This window comes from Zalophus californianus, chromosome 2 (genome assembly GCF_009762305.2).
Source record: "Zalophus californianus isolate mZalCal1 chromosome 2, mZalCal1.pri.v2, whole genome shotgun sequence".
In the NCBI taxonomy this organism is placed as follows: Eukaryota; Metazoa; Chordata; class Mammalia; order Carnivora; family Otariidae; genus Zalophus; species Zalophus californianus.
Genome location: NC_045596.1, coordinates 143,703,484 through 143,720,476, shown reverse-complemented (window position 1 = coordinate 143,720,476; position 16,993 = coordinate 143,703,484). Strand labels below are relative to the sequence as shown.

Below are 16,993 nucleotides of genomic sequence, written 5' to 3'. Positions count from 1 at the left end.
TGGATCCTAGGATTCTCAGTGCAGTGGGCACCCTGGCAGGATAGCTAAAACTAAACTGGGTGCAGGCCTGGGAGGGAGTGTCTGGGGACCCTACATGTAGAGGACACCCTGTCAGGATCGCTGAAGCAGACAACACACTGTAACACAGAGAGTCCCATGGTTCTACATGCAAAGGGCACATTGGATTGGTGAAACTGAACTAGGTATAGGTTGGGGTGTTTTAGGACTCTGCATAGAGGGTGCCCTGACAAGGTGACCAGAGCTGAGGCCAGTACAGGTAGGGTATTTTGGGGCCTTTGTGCAGGGAGCACCCTGGCATGGCAGCTTAAGCTGAAGCAGGCATCAGCTGGGAGGTCCTATAGTACCGTGCACCAGAGGTACCCTAGTAAGCTGTCTGAAACCATAGTGGTCTGGGCCTGTGTGTTCTGGGGTGCTTTTGCACACCCGTGTCACCTTGGCACAAAAGCTGGAGCTGTAGTAAGTTCTGACCAGGGGTGTCATGTGCACTGCCCTCTGGTTGCCTTGATGGCTGGATCCGGTATGGGTTAGAGGCCCAGGGCCCATTGAAGCAGCAGGCCAGTTAGGGTACCAGGACCCTGCTCCCATTACGAAGGTGGAGGGGGGGTCTAAACTGTGTTGCTCACTAGCCCCTCTGACTTGGCCCAGAAGAGTGCTAGCAGCTCTCTCTGCCTCTTGGTAGAGTTTTAGAGCTGGCCCTTTTATATGCTGGTTGCTCTTCTAAAGCTCCAGAACCTCTGGGGCTGCTGTGGGGTAGAGACCCAGAGCATGATGAGGTGGGTAGGCCAGCTTTGGTGTTTGTACCTTAATCTGGTCTGTGCTTTCATGGTGGAGGGGGAGTGTAAACCATGGCAGTCTCCCGCCACTTGTACCTAGACGGAGTTGTAGTTGTTTCTCTGTTGTTTGACAGAGTTCTAGGGCCGGATCTTTTAAATACTAGTTGTTCTTTTAAACTGGCTTTTTTTCTGTGTCCCAGGGCAGACCTGTTTGCTCCCAGTCCCTCAGTACTATCCCTTCCCACTGCAGTTCTCAGCATTGGAGCTGGGGCTTCCCTTTTTTACCATGTCTTTGTCTCTCTTGTTCTATCTTTTGTTACACAGAAGCTGTTCAGTTAGCCTTCAGTTCTTCTCTGGGAGAAATTGCTCCCATAAATATGTGTAAAGTTGGTGTGTTCATGAAGGAGGTGAAAGCTTGAAAATGAGAAGTTCATAAGAAAAACCATAACCACTTAATGATATTGTCACTTTTGTTTTGTTTTTTTAAGATTTTATTTATTTATTAGAGAGAGCACAAGCAGAGGGAACGGGAGAGGGAGAAGCAGTCTCCCTGCTGAGCGGGGAGCCCAATGTGGGGCTTGATTCCAAGACCCTGGAATCATGACCTGAGCTGAAGGTAGAGGCTTAACCAACTGAGCCACCCAGGCACCCCTGTTTTGTCACTTTTTAATTGGAAAAATTTAAGCTAATAACATACTAAGTTATTCAAACTCAGCATATCATAAAAATATTTGCGTGTCATAGAAACTTTCTTTGCTTCAGTTCCTGTAATTTTTTTTTTAAAAGATTTTATTTATTTATTTAATTGACAGACAGTGAGAGAGGGAACACAAGCAGAGGGAGTGGGAAAGGGAGAAGCAGGCCTCCTGCCGAGCAGGAGGCTCGATCCCAGAACCCAGAGATCATGACCCGAGCCACCCAGGTGCCCCATGTATTTTTTTTAACGGATTCTGTTCTTGTGCCAGCAGAGGGAGCTTTATGAATAGATTTTAGTATTTTGGTTCTGATTTTTAAAAAGAACCATAAAACAAGACATTTCTCTTAATGCAGTGTTTTATGTTACCATATTTTTCTCTTTGGGTAGATACAGTTGAAAATACCTGTGTGATCTCAGAGAAACAGCTTGGTATTTTTATTTCACAAATATTTGAGTAAAAAAAAAAACAAAAAACAAATATTTGAGTATCTTGTTTATGTGGCAGTGGAGCATCAAAAGATGAATATAATTGGTGTCTTCATTTAACTCACCTAAGAATATGTAGGTACCTTAGTTAAACATACTCTTCTTACTGCTCACTATTGGGTAATCTGTTTAAAAGCTGTTTGTTTAAAGTGAGATCTCTGTTACTTGTGTTAATATTTTTAAATTGATGTTGAAGTTCAAAGATTTTGAGACCTGGTAAGAGTTAAGCTGTGGGACCTTTCAAAATATAGAATGCAGGGCTCTCTGTCCAGAAATTTGATTCTGCAACTCTTGGGGATATATATATTTAAAAATAGCTTTATTGAGATTTATTTCACAGCCATCCATTTAAAGTTTGGAATTAAATGGTTTTTAGTGAGTTCACAGAGTTGTGTAACCATCACCACAATCATTTTTAGAACATTTTCATCACCTCCAAAAATATCCTTTTCCCATTTGCTTTCACTCCCCATTTTTCCCCTACCCCCATTGCCCTAGGCAACTACTAACCTACCTTTGTCTCTGTGTAGATTTCCTTATTCTGTACATTTTATGTAGATGGGATCATACAATATGTGGTCTTTTGTGACTGGATCCTTTTACTTAGCACAGTGTTTTCAAGGTTATAACATGTACCATGTCGTAGCATGTATCAGTACTTCATTCTTCTTTATTGCCAAATAATATTCCTTTGTGTGGAAGGAATGTGTATTTTTACAGAGCTTCTGTGTAACATTACCCACTACTTTAAATTTTATATGCATCACATACTTTGAAATATTAACTTTGAAATACTATGAAGAACATTGTTTCTATTTTTTTCTTACGTGTTAGTAACAGTGGCCCCAGCTCTCTCCCTTGACTATTTTAAAATTTGGGGTCTCTATTTGTGATGGAAAAATCTTTTTAGTGGTTAAAGAACAGAGACTTCTTTTAGTAATAGATGGAGAGTAAGAGAACCAGCTACACAGAGTATGTATCTTTACTGGGTCTGGATGTGACATATATTTATTTCTTACTCTTGGTTACTTTTAGAAGAAATTGGAAAGTTACTGTTCTTTAAATATTTCAGTATTTTTGTCATTTCATTGGCCCTAGTGCCATTTCTGCAGTTAAGTGGCAAGATATTTGGTTAATTTAAGTGGGGGTTGAATTAAAATAACTAACCAAAGTTAGAAATTAGGAGTTAGGAACTAATAATGTAGTGAGGGCGTGGGATGGTTCTGGGAACCTACTACTTGGGTCTTCTCAGGTAGTAAGCTCCTGGGTTACTTATGATGTGAGATTTAGTACCATTTACCACATTGTTTGTGCAGCTTTAAACTAACTTACACTGTATCAATAAGATGGATTTGGTTTAGGGGCACCTGGCTAGCTCAGTCAGTATGCGACCTGGCTAGCTCACTCAGTATGCGAACATACGACTCTTTTTTATCTCAGGGTTGTGAGTTCACACCCCACCTTGGGCATAGAGCTTACTTTAAGAAAAAAATTAAGGGCACCTGGGTGGCTCAGTCTGTTAAGTGTCTGCCTTCGGCTCAGGTCATGATCCCAGGGTCCTGGGATCTACTCCTGCCTTGGGCTCCCTGCTCAGCGGGGCGTCTGCTTCTTTTGACCCTCCTCCCTGCTCATGCTCGCTCTCTCACTCGCTCACTCTCTTGCAAAACTAAATAAATAAAATTTTTTTAAAAAATTAATTAAAAAAATTAAAATGGATTTGGTTTTTATGATCATGAATTAAATTGGCAAAGTACATTATAAAAAGAACCATTTTCATTTTATCAGTTTATCAACACATGGGGGTAGTGTTACATATTCTAAATAGCATTATTTTATTGTGCTCATATTAAGTAATGTATTCATTAAAATAAGTTACATTTTGTAAGGAGGAAATTATGTTTGAATTATATATCATGTTGGTTTCTGAAGAAGAAACTTCAAAGATCTTTGGAATTCTTTTAGTATAAGTAAACTTTTGTGTGTCTTTCTAGTTCTTTTTTTATTTTATTAACTTCATATTAATTGAGGGTCACTCATTTATTCTGAGTTGCCTTTTAGAATGTTAGTGCTTACTTCTTTGGATCATTTTATAAAATTTAAAAAAGTGGTGCAATGAGTGGTATATAAAAGTAACATTGGCTTTTGCTAAAAGACAGCTGCTATTAAAATGGAATTGTTGCCAAAGACCTTTTTAATGACAATAAAATGCTGAATGATTTTGATAATAATGTAAATGATCATTGAAGTAATTTTTTAAAGTAACATCTGCTTTTCTTTGTATTGAAACTCAACAAAGTAAATAAACAGTTTTGTATAGTGTTTTTTATATTCATTTTTTTTCCTAAGGTAATTGAAAAAATGTAAAAACTGGTACATGATAGATAAGAGTTTCCTGTTAATACTTTTTATCTTTTTTGCTATATAGGATTATATTTTGAATTGTTTAAAGATTTGATCATACATTAGGCTTTACCTTGATTACAAAATTTGAGTATTTAGCACAGGATAAAAATGAGAAGAAAACCATGTGTCAGTTATTCTTATGAACACACATGTAGAAATCCTTAAAAACTATTTTTAAAAAGACAAATCAAGCAGTTTATCAAAAGAATAATTTAATAATTATCAAATAGGACTCATTTCAGGAATACAGGGAGATGGTTCAATAGTAGAAAAATGATTACTATAATTTCACTGCCTTAGCGGATTAGAAGAGAAAACCATATATAAATTATCTCAGTAGATACCGAAAGTTCAGTAAAATTTAAACTAATTTTTGTTTTATATATTTATTTTTTTAGGCTTTTTTTTTTTTTTTTTAAGATTGCTGAGGCCTGGTGAGCTTTTCAGATTTCATCCTGCTCCAGGAATAATTAGTTTAACCTCATCTGTCTGGGTTATAGTTTACTTATCTCTAAAAAGAGGCCATACTAGTTTTTCCTTAAGGCCTTTAGCAGTCCCTGTCCCCTTCTACCTCTTTTATCCTAAAGCTCTCTCATACTGGTTTAAAACTGGACCTGAAACACGTAACTTTTTAAAAAGGGTTAATTTTTATAATACAGAACATTTTAACGTCTGATCACGTATCTTTTCCAACACCACTTACTGGTAAGCTCCAACTAGAGGAAGTTTGGGGCTGGAACTTACTTATAACCCCAAGATCAAGAGTTGCATGCTCTGTCAACCGAGCCAGCCAGGCACCCTCACTGATTTTTGTTTTAAAAATTTCTTTGGTTGTATACATTAAATATGTATAACTTTCTGTATGTCAATCATACCTCCAAGTAGTTAAAAAAAAAAAACAAACCAAGAACTTCTTTGATCCAAGAAATAGAAGGGAAAGTTCTTAACTTGATACAGTTATATATACCTGAAACTTATGTCAAGGATTGTATATAAGGATGAACAATTGGAAACATTACCATTAAAGTCAGGAACAAGACAAAGATATTTGCTATGATTGCTTGATTTTTTTTTTTTTTAATATTAGGCCAGAAGTCCTAGCCAGTGCAATTAAAAACAGAAATATGAACCATAAGTATTGGTAGAGGAGAGAAAACATAGACATTATTTACAGATGATATATTTACTTACCTAGAAAATTGTTGTGAAGCAGCAGAAAACTATTAATGAATTCAGTAAAGTAGCCTGACACAAATTCCACATGCAAAAATGTATAATCAGTTACAAAATGAAATGGAAAGAAATAGTGACAAACTCGTTGAAATTCTTTAGAATAGACTTAGTGAGAAAGGTATAAGATAACTGATTAAGAAAGGAATCAAGGTCAATGGAATAGTGTATATGAGTGAAAAAAAATGTAGATAGAAACAATAACATAGATAAATCACCAAAACAGTATTAATCAACAGAAGCAAGATACAAAAGAATACATGTTGTATAATTCCACTCATATAAAACTCAGAATCAGAAAAATACTAAGCTGTATTGTTTAGGAAGGCATATGTAAGTTGCAAAACAATAAAGAAAAGCAAGATGGTAGTTAAAAAGTCAGGATGGTGGTTACCTCTGTGGTAGAGGTAGAATTTGTGGAAGGGCACTTGGAGGGATTCTGGGTGTTGGTTTGACTTGAGTTGTAGCTACATGGGTATTTCCTTTATTTTGCTAACCTCAAAGTAGATCTTTTATCTACTTTCCTATAGGTGACTTTATATCCCAGTTTAAAAAAAAAAAGAGATGGTTATGTGGAAGAGAATAGAGAATTCTAGAAACTGACCCATATGAGTGTGTGAATTTATTATATGATATATGAAGAATTTTAAACCAGTGGGAAAAAAGATGTATCAGACGATAAATTGTTAGGGGATAATTGAATTGCCTAGAAATCCTAGAAAAAACTTAGATTCCCAGCTCATTATGAATAAAAATTTATTTTAGATGGGCCTAAAAATAAAAGTCTAACTACAAACATTTAAAAATCTAAATATAAATTAAAGATCTAAATATAAAAATGAAACTAAGGCAGAAACAAAATATATCTAGGTTAAAATTTCTTCCTTAGCAAAACAATATATGCAGATATCACAAAGGAAAAGATTGGCGGATTTAACCATATATAAATTACAAACTTCTGTGTGGTGAAAGATAAAACAAACAGCATCTAAAAGAATGGGGAAAGTATTTGTAGCATCTGTAATAGTCTTATTGTCTGCAATATGCAAAGAGCTCCTAAAATTGAACAACCCCACAATTAGATGAACAGTTGGTATATAAAAGGAGAAATGTTAATATCTCTATACTGGGAGATATTCTTATCCTTTGTAAAAAGCAGAAATTCAAGATAGATTGATAGTATTTGTGAGACTGTGAGTAAAAGAGCTCTTTGGTGGGAGTATTGGTGCAGACTCTTGGGAGGGCAGTTTTTCTCAACATTTTAAGTTGTGTTAGACATGTACTTTCATGTCTAGAAAAATTGCCCTTCTGAAAGGCTTGCATATGGCACAAAGATGTATGTACAGGGAAGTGCCTTAAAGCATATAGAGTAGGAAAAAAGTGGAACCACCCAGTTATCCATCCCTAGAGGAATGCTAAAATTAATTAATTATATCCATTGTATGGAATATTGCCATTGTTAATTTGCTTACTACAATGTGGAAATGTCAAGGAACATTGTTAATAGTGAAAAACATTTTTCCATCTAATAACACATTTTTATTACATTTATGTAAGAAGCATAAAAAGCTAAAATTCTGTGTATGTATACAGTTATGTATATATTTAAGTGTGTATATATTTAAGTATGTCTTGGAAGGAGACTCATGAAAATATTGACAGTGGTTACCTCTAGAAGGTAGAGTGAAGTAGACTAACTTTACTATTGTTTGAATTTTGTATAGTGAACATGTATAACTACTTTTTAAAAATTTATCTCTTCAATATTGGGCTTTCTAAATGACATTCTGTTTTCATATTAGAAAACTGAAAATTAACATCTGTATCTGAGGACAGAACTTAGTGATTAGGGAAGAACCCTTTTCCACGGTTTCTTTGAATCTAAGGTTCCTTTTTGTTTAACATCATATCGAACACTATAGTCATTCTTTTATTTTTAGGGATTATATATATATATATAGTTTGTTTGTTTGTTTTTTCCTGCTCTAGTTTTTATTATTTCCTGGCTTTGGGCCTTGTTCTTTTTCTGGCTCCTTTAGGTATAAGGTTAGGTTTTGTATTTGAGATTTTTCTTGTTTCTTGAGGTAGGATTGTATTGCTATAAACTTCCCTTTTAGAACAGCTTTTGCTTTATCCCAAAGATTTTGGACTGTTGTGTTTTCATTTTCATTTGTTTACATGTATTTTTTTTATTTCTCTTTGAATTCTTGGTTGACCCATTCATTGTTTAGTAGCTTATTATTTAGCTCCTTGTATTTGTGTTCTTTCCACAGTTTTTCTTGTGATTGATTTCTAAAATCATACCATTGTGGTTGGAAAGGATGCATGATATAGTTTTAATCTTTTTGAATTTATTGAAACTTGTTTTGTGGCCTAACATTCTGGAGAATGTTGCATGTGCACTTGAATGTGTATTCTGACGTTTTTGGATGGAGTGTTCTGTATGTATCTGTTAGGTACATCTGGTCTAGTGTGATTTTAAAAGCTGTTTCCTTGTTGATTTTCTTTCTGGATGATCTATCCATTGATGTAAGTAGGTGTTAAAAGTTCCTTACTATTATTGTATTACTGTAGGGATAATATATTTTGAAACAGAGTCATGGCAGTATTTTTTTTTTCATGGCAGTATTTGGCTTCACCTTTTCCTTATTTTAAATTTCCACAAATTTGAATTGTTCAAATATGTACCTCAAAATTCTTATCTAATTTGTAGTTTTACTTTTTGTCCAGGCCCATCAAATTCCAGTGAAGAAAGTGAATCCTGGAGAAGAAAGGAGGAAAATGTTTGAGGTATAAAGACATCTGTCTGCTTATTTTAAAGCTTTGCAAAAACAATTCTAAGAAAAGACAAAATCTTATAAAACCTCCAAACCTTTCCTCCTTATTTCTTTCAAACAAATAAACCTTTAACTTAATCCTTTTTTTTTTTCCTTCCTAATCTCCCTGGGCCTACCTCTACCGTTGGTATACTAACTTTCCTAATGAAACTAGAAAAAGTAGGAATTACTATTGATAAAAATGTTCTTTTTTATTTAAGGAAGCAGCAAGAAAGAGAAGGTTGGAATTTATTGAAAAAGAAAAGAAACAAAAGGATCAGGTAGTTTTTTTGCTTTTTTTCTTTCCTTGCCAAGTTGTAGGTGATAATAGTTTCAAGAGTTCTAAGAAGTTTGTCTTTAAAATTGTTACAGATTAGTTTAATGAAGGCCGAGCAGATGAAAAGACAGGAAAAGGAAAGGGTAAGAGGATAATCCATTTTTCCGTGGTACATCCTACCCCCTCCCCACACACATGCTTTTTTTTCCCTAAAGGAATACACTGATTTCCATTGTGTTAATAAACGTATTTCATGTATTTTATATTAAATACTTGCATTGTGTTTTGTTTGTTTCTTTTCCCCAAAAGTTGGAGAGAATAAATAGGGCCAGGGAACAAGGATGGAGAAACGTGCTAAGTACTGGTGGAAGTGGTGAAGTAAAGGTAGGCATTTGATACCCATGTGGTTACACTACTGCGGTTTTTTCCTCCAGTGTCACCTTGCTCTTTGAAATGTATATAACTGGCTTTAGGAGGGGGGGAGGTATTAACTTTTTACCTAGAATTCTTCATCTATTACAAGTTCTTAGTTTTCCTACATGTATTTGATATATAATTTGTATTGATAACTAATATCTGACACTGTTAAATTGTTTAAGTTTGATGTGAAGGCTATGATATACTATTCCTTCCAGAAGAATCTTTTTAAAATCAAATCAAATTTGTCACACCTCTCCCTAAAATCCTTCTATTGCTTCATCTAGCCTTACAGATTAAGTTTCCTTAAGATCCTTGTTCGTCTGGCCCCTGCCTATCTCTCTAAGTTCATCTCTATCCATTCCCTACCCCTCGCTATGGGCTCAAGTGAGGCTGAACTAAAGACCATACTTGTAATTTTCTTATTGTGTGTAGCCTGCCTAATCTCTGTCTTTGCACTGTGTTTCTCTTTACTTGATGGCACCCCTCCCTTCACTGTCAGTACCACATCCAGTGATTTACCTAGATAGCAGATTACGTAGCTAATCATTTATCTAGATATATTGAGATTTCTTTTGGGTAGATCTAGACTCTTTAACCTTGGGCAAGTTACTTGTTTTCTGAGCCTTAACTTCTTCATTAAAAAAAAAAAAGAAAGAAAAGAAAAGAAAAAAATTTCAAGAACAATGCCTGGAGTGTGACTAGCAAGGACTCATAGGTTTAACTTCCTGTTTCTTTCTTTGTTCTGCTTATCTGAACCGTATATTTCCTCTTCTGCTCTTGTAGCATCCTTTACATATCTGTGGTAGGCTGAATTCTAAGATGGTCCCCCAAATTTCTGATTCCTGGTGTAGATACCTTGTATTCCCTCCCCTTGGCGGAACCCTATGAAGGTATTGCAGCTCTCTTGATTAGGTTTTGTTAGTTGTAAGTGGTGATGGGATAGTCACTCCTGTGATTACTGTTGACATTTGATGAGATTCCCTCATAGCAGACTGGAAGGGGAGAAGAAAGTCTGAGAGACATGCTTCTGCTGGCCTGGAAAAAAGCAAACATTCATGTTGCAGGGAAGTATAGGTGGCCTTTAGAAGTTGATAGTCCCCTTTGGCCAACAACTAGCAAGAAAGTGGTGACCTTAGCATTATGGCCACAAGGAAATGAATTCTGCCAGGATCCAGTGAACTTGAAAGAGGATCCTGAGCCTCAGATGAGAATTGCAGTTCTGGCTGATGCCTTCATTGCTGCCTGGTGAGATCCTGAGCAGGAGACCCAGCTACCCACATCCAGACTCTTGAGCCAAGGAAACAGTGAGATAATAAATGGGTATTACCTTAAGCTACTAAGTTTGTGGTAATTTGTTACCCAGCAGTAAAAAAATGAATATACTTTTATTCCTCTGTATTATAATTTTAAATGTTATCCAGTCAACTTTTAGTCAACGTGTCTTTAAATTGTGAATTTCCTTGACCCAAGCTCATTAAACTTGGTATTTAGGTGTTGAATAGATTTGTCAAATTGACTTGATTACCTTTTTTGCTTCTTTTCCCCCAAAGTTATGATTTGAATAAAAGTTTGTTTTATATAGATATGTGTGTTCTGTCCTGGCTTTCACATTTTTCATATTACATATTAATAATTCAGTAAGAGTCACTTTTTCTAATTCTGTATTAGTATATTATACTGTTTTTAGTAATATAAATTTATCTTTAAAATTACACTTTACCCTTTTTGTGCTGCACTATCTGCTTTACTTGAAAGTAGAGCTTACTACCTCGTGAATGACAAGGAATGACTCAAAATTTGGCCCATTCTAAAATAACTAATTCCAAGGTGCCTGGGTGGCTCATTCATTAAGCATCTGCCTTCAGCCCAGGTCATGATCCCGGAGTCCTGGGATCGAGTCCCTCATCGGGCTCCCTGCTCAGCGGGAAGCCTGCTTCTCCCTCTCCCACTCCTAACTGCTTGTGTTCCCTCTCTCGCTGTCTCTCTCTCTGTCAACTAAATAAAATCTTTAAAAATAAAATAAAGTAACTAATTCCATATCTTACCTGATTGGAAAGTAAAATTAGGCCCTCAGATCTTGTCAAGCATTTTATATCAAGTATGTGGTTAGTGTTGAGAATTTGATTATTTTTTCTTCTTCTTTTGCGTTTATCTTCTGTGCAATAAAATGTCTTTTTTTCTATGATGTCTAAAGCTATGATTAATCCTAAAGTCTAGTTTAATCAATGTTGTTTGATAACTGATTGAGACAGTTTTTCAACAGAATTACATAGTATGTGCTTAATAGATTTTTGCTTCATTTTATAAATTTCTATAATGCTTTCCTTGAGGATTAATAAAACTATTTCCTGTGACGTAAAGCGAATTCTGTGTTACTTTCTGTACTTATTTCCCATGGGGTTTGAAATATTTAACTCTTAGGTTGTTTGATTTCTGTACAGTTGATAGGGACCTGGAGCCTCAGTATAATGTCGACCAAATTAAGGACATCCCCTAACTAAAGATTAAACAGAAACTAAACATTAAGGGAAAGATTTCAGAATTAGTACCATTATTATAAACCTCTGATAAAGCATTATTCACAGTATAAATTACCAACTGTCTTTGGTTATTTACTGTTTGCAGAATCTGGGACTTATTGCTTTATTTCTGATGTATCTCTTATGAATTATGAATGTGTGTTGGGTTTTAAATTATGAAGTCCATAGTTGGATCATACGGTAATCATAATATGTAAGAAGCTTATCTGTTGTTTGAAAATATATGCGAATACTACTCAGTGATAAAAAGGAATAGCCTGTTAATACATGCAACAACATGGATCAATCAAAAACATACTGAGTTAAAGAAGCCAGACATAAGAGTACGTTTTGTATGGTTTCATTTATATGAAATTATGGAAAAGGCAGTCCAATCTATGACAGAGAGCAGATCAGTGATTGCTGGAATGAGGGGAGGTTGACTGCAAAGTAACATGAGGGAACTTTTTGGGGTGATGGACATGCTTTTGATTGTAGTAGTAGTAGTATATATTTGTCAAAACTTATCCAGCTGTGCTTATAGTTGGTGAAAAAGGTGATTTTTGAAAGATTATATTGCTTCAGTGTTTGTTCTAGTATTTTCAGAATTATTTTCAGTATAGCCATCTTCAGAGATGTTAGCATACCTTTATTTTTGCTAAAGAGAAACATTAGACAACTCAAATTCAGATCAACGTGAAATTAGCACCAGACTAAGCTCAGAGAGTAACCAGTCTCATAGGAGATGCAACTGCCTTTTATCTGAATTCTGATTCTGATTCTGATTCTTGCCTTGGGAGGCACATTTAGAAGATGTGTGTGAGGATTCCTTTAATGGGGTTAATTAGTTATCTTCCCTGCTTAATTAGTTATCTTCCCTATTTCTGACAACTTTCATCTCTTCTCAAACATCTTTAATCAGTTATCTGTATTCATTTCAAGTTTTCTTTTTTAAACTCATGCTTTCTTATAATACTGTCTGCAACTTACTATGTAAAGATTTTAGCTCAGTGGGTACACTGAAATTTACTTGATTTTATTTTTCTTTGCCTCTTTTCTTACCCACATTTTTTCCTTAAGATATTATCACTTGGAAGCTCTTCTTTTACTTGTCAGTATTCTGGCTTCTGTTCTCAGCATTTCCCCCCAAAAAAGGTTTTGAAATGCTACTACTCAACTTTAGTCATAACAGTTTATTTTCAGTGTTGTTGACTTCTGCATTTGAGGTTATTGATTTCCTCTTGATAGTGAAATTCTTTCAACGTGACTTGTGAAGCATTACACACTTAACTTTTTAAAAAAAATTTTATTATGTTATGATAATCATCATATCATCATACATCATTAGTTTTTGATGTAGTGTTCCATGATTCATTGTTTGCGTATAACACCCAGTGCTCCATCCAATCCAATACGTGCCCTCTTTAATACCCATCACCAGGCTAACCCATCCCCCCACTGCCTCCCCTCTAGAACCCTCAGTTTGTTTCTCAGAGTCCATAATCTCTCATGGTTCGTCTCCCCCTCTGATTTCCCCCCCTTCATTTTACCTTACTGAATATCTTCTTTTTTTTTTTTTTTTTAAATATAATGTATTATTTGTTTCAGAGGTACAGGTCTGTGATTCAACAGTCTTACACAATTCACAGCGCCCACCATAGCACATACCCTCCCCAATGGCTGTCACCCAGCCACCCCATCCCACCCACCCCCCCACAACTCCAGCAACCCTCAGTTTGGTTCCTGAGATTAAGAATTTCTCATATCAGTGAGGTCATATGATACATGTCTTTCTCTGATTGACTTATTTCGCTCAGCATAATACCCTCCGGTTTCATCCACATCATTGGAAATGGCAAGATTTCATTCCTTTTGATGGCTGCATAATATTCCATTGTATATATATACCACATCTTTATCCATTCATCTGTCGATGGACATCTTGGCTCTTTCCATAGTTTGGCTATTGTGGACATTGCTGCTATAAACATCGGGGTGCACGTACCCCTTCGGATCCCTACATTTGTATCTTTGGGGTAAATACCCAGTAGTGCAATTGCTAGGTCGTAGGGTAGCTCTATTTTCAACTTTTTGAGGAAACTCCATTCTGTTTTCCAGAGTGGCTTCACCAGCTTGCATTCCCACCAACAGTGTAGGAGGGTTCCCCTTTCTCCGCATCCCCGCCAATATCTGTCGTTTCCTGACTTGTTAATTTTAGCCATTCTGACTGGTATGAGGTGGTATCTCATTGAGGTTTTGATTTGGATTTTCCTGATGCTGAGCGCTGTTGAGCACTTTTTCATGTGTCTGTTGGCCATTTGGATGTCTTCTTTGGAAGCCGTCTGTTCGTGTCTTCTGCTTATTTCTTGATTGGATCATTTGTTCTTTGGGTGTTGAGTTTAAGAAGTTCTTTATAGATTTTGGATACTAGCCCTTTATCTGATACGTCCTTTGCAAATATCTTCTCCCATTCTGTCGGTTGTCTTTTGATTTTGTTGACTGTTTCTTTTGCTGTGCAAAAGCTTTTTATCTTGATTAAGTCCCAAGAGTTCATTTTTGCCCTTGCTTCCCTTGCCTTTGGCGATGTTTCTAGGAAGAAGTTGCTGCAACTGAAGGTTGAAGAGGTTGCTGCCTGTGTTCTCCTTTAGGATTTTGATGGACTCCTGTCTCACATTTAGGTCTTTCAAACATTTTGAGTCTGTTTTTGTGTGTGGTGTAAGGAAATGGTCCAGTTTCATTCTTCTGCATGTGGCTGTCCAATTTTCCCAACACCATTTGTTGAAGAGACTTTTTTCCATTGGACATTCTTTCCTGCTTTGTCGAAGATTAGTTGACCAGTTGAGCTGAGGGTCCATTTCTGGGCTCTCTATTCTGTTCCATTGATCTATGTGTCTGTTTTTGTGCCAGTACCATACTGTCTTGATGATGACAGCTTTGTAATAGAGCTGGAAGTCCGGAATTGTGATGCTGCCAGCTTTGCTTTTCTTTTTCAATATTCCTCTGGCTATTCGGGGTCTCTTCTGGTTCCATACAAATTTTAGGATTATTTGTTCCATTTCTTTGAAAAAAGTGGATGGTATTTTGATAGGGATTGCATTGAATGTATAGATTGCTCTAGGTAGCATTGACATCTTCCAATCCATGAGCATGGAACGTTTTTCCATTTTTTTGTGTCTTCCTCAATTTCTTTCATGAGTATTTTATAGTTTTCTGAGTACAGATTCTTTGCCTCTTTGGTTAGATTTATTCCTAGGTATCTTATGGTTTTGGGTGCCATTGTAAATGGGATTGACTCCTTAATTTCTCTTTCTTCTGTCTTGTTGGTGTATAGGAATGCCGCTGATTTCTGTGCATTGATTTTATATCCTGCCACTTTACTGAATTCCTGTATGAGTTCTAGCAGTTTTGGGGTGGAGTCTTTTGGGTTTTACACATAAAAGTATCATACCTTCTGCAAAGAGTGAGAGTTTCACTTCTTCTTTGCCGATTCAGATGCTTTTTATTTCTTTTTGTTGTCTAATTGCTGTGGCTAGGACTTCTAGTACTATGTTGAATAGCAGTGGTGATAGTGGTCATCCCTGCTGTGTTCCTGACCTTAGGGGGAAAGCTCTCAGTTTTTGCCCATTGAGAATGATATTCGCTGTGGGTTTTTCATAGATGGCTTTTATAATATTGAGGTATGTACCCTCTATTCCTATACTCTGAAGAGTTTTGATCAAGAAAGGATGCTGTACTTTGTCAAATGCTTTTTCTGCATCTATTGAGAGGATGATATGGTTCTTGTTCTTTCTTTTATTAATGTATTGTATCACATTGATTGATTTGCGGATGTTGAACCAACCTTGCAGCCCAGGAATAAATCCCACTTGGTCGTGGTGAATAATCCTTTTAATGTACTGTTGGATCCTATTGGCTAGTATTTTGGTGAGAATTTTTGCATCCATGGTCATCAAGGATATTGGTCTGTAATTCTCCTTTTTGATGGGGTCTTTGTCTGGTTTGGGGATCAACATATGGTGGCCTCATAAAACGAGTTTGGAGGTTTTCCTTCCATTTCTGTTTTTTGGAACAGTTTCAGAAGAATAGGTATTAATTCTTCTTTAAATGGTTGGTAGAATTCCCCTGGGAAGCCATCTGGCCCTGGGCTCTTGTTTGTTGGGAGATTTTTGATGACTGCTTCAATTTCCTTAGTGGTTATAGGTCTGTTCAGGTTTTCTATTTCTTCCTGGTTCAGTTTTGGTAGTTTATACATCTCTAGGAATGCATCCATTTCTTCCAGATTATTTAATTTGCTGGCATATAGTTGCTCATAATATGTTCTTATAATTGTTTGTATTTCTTTGGTGTTGGTTGTGATCTCTCCTCTTTCATTCATGATTTTGTTGATTTGGGTCCTTTCTCTTTTCTTTTTGGTAAGTCTGGCCAGGGGTTTATCAATCTTATTAATTCTTTCAGAGAACCAGCTCCTAGTTTCGTTGATCTATTCTACTGTTCTTTTCATTTCTATTTCATTGATTTCTGCTCTGATCTTTATTAGTTCTCTTCTCCTGCTGGGTTTAGGCTTTATTTGCTGTTCTTTCTCTAGCAGGTCCTTTAGGTGTAGGGTTAGGTTGTGTATTTGAGACCTTTCTTATTTCTTGAGAAAGGCTTGTATTGCTATATACTTTCCTCTTAGGACTGCCTTTGCTGCATCCCAAAGATTTTGAACAGTCGTGTTTTCATTTTCATTTGTTTCCATGAATTTTTTTAATTCTTTAATTTCCTGGTTGACACATTCATTCTTTAGTAGGATGCTCTTTAGCTTCCATTTTTGAGTTCTTTCCGACTTTCCTCTTGTGATTGAGTTCTAGTTTCAAAGCATTGTGGTCCGAAAATATGCAGGGAATGATCCCAATCTTTTGGTTCCGGTTGAGACCTGATTTGTGACCTAGGATGTGATCTATTCTAGAGAATGTTCCATGGGCACTAGAGAAGAATGTGTATTCCGTTGCTTTGGGATGGAGTGTTCTGAATATATCTGTGAAGTCCATTTGGTCCAGTGTGTCATTTAAAGTCTTTATTTCCTTGTTGATCTTTTGCTTAGATGATCTGTCCATTTCAGTCAGGGGGGTGTTAAAGTCCCCTACTATCATTGTATTGTTGTCAATGTGTTTCTTTGATTTTGTTATTAATTGGCTTATATAATTGGCTGCTCCCATGTTAGTGGCATCGGTATTTACAATTGTTAGATCTTCTTGTTGGATAGATCCTTTTAGTAGGATATAGTGTCCTTCCTCATCTCTTATTACAGTCTTTGGTTTAAAATCTAATTTGTCTGATATAAGGATTTCCACCCCAGCTTTCTTTTGGTG

General features: G+C 36.2%; 1 protein-coding gene across 7 annotated transcripts in view; it reads left to right on the top strand.

The window, feature by feature from the left end:
• The window catches only part of NEK1 (NIMA related kinase 1), a 216,804-nt gene that overhangs the window by 59,157 nt on the left and 140,654 nt on the right, over positions 1–16,993 (top strand). For 5 of the 7 annotated variants that reach the window (XM_027599176.2, XM_027599175.2, XM_027599177.2 and 2 more), the window contains exons 13-16: positions 8,341–8,400; positions 8,648–8,707; positions 8,799–8,846; positions 9,013–9,087. The exons of 1 other annotated variant lie outside the window; for it this stretch is intronic. In XM_027599176.2, coding sequence (XP_027454977.1) covers positions 8,341–8,400; positions 8,648–8,707; positions 8,799–8,846; positions 9,013–9,087 — 243 coding nt within the window. Of the gene's footprint in view, positions 1–8,340; positions 8,401–8,647; positions 8,708–8,798; positions 8,847–9,012; positions 9,088–10,291; positions 10,717–16,993 lie in introns of those variants that run through there. One more of the 7 variants, XM_035726180.1, reaches the window with a different exon arrangement.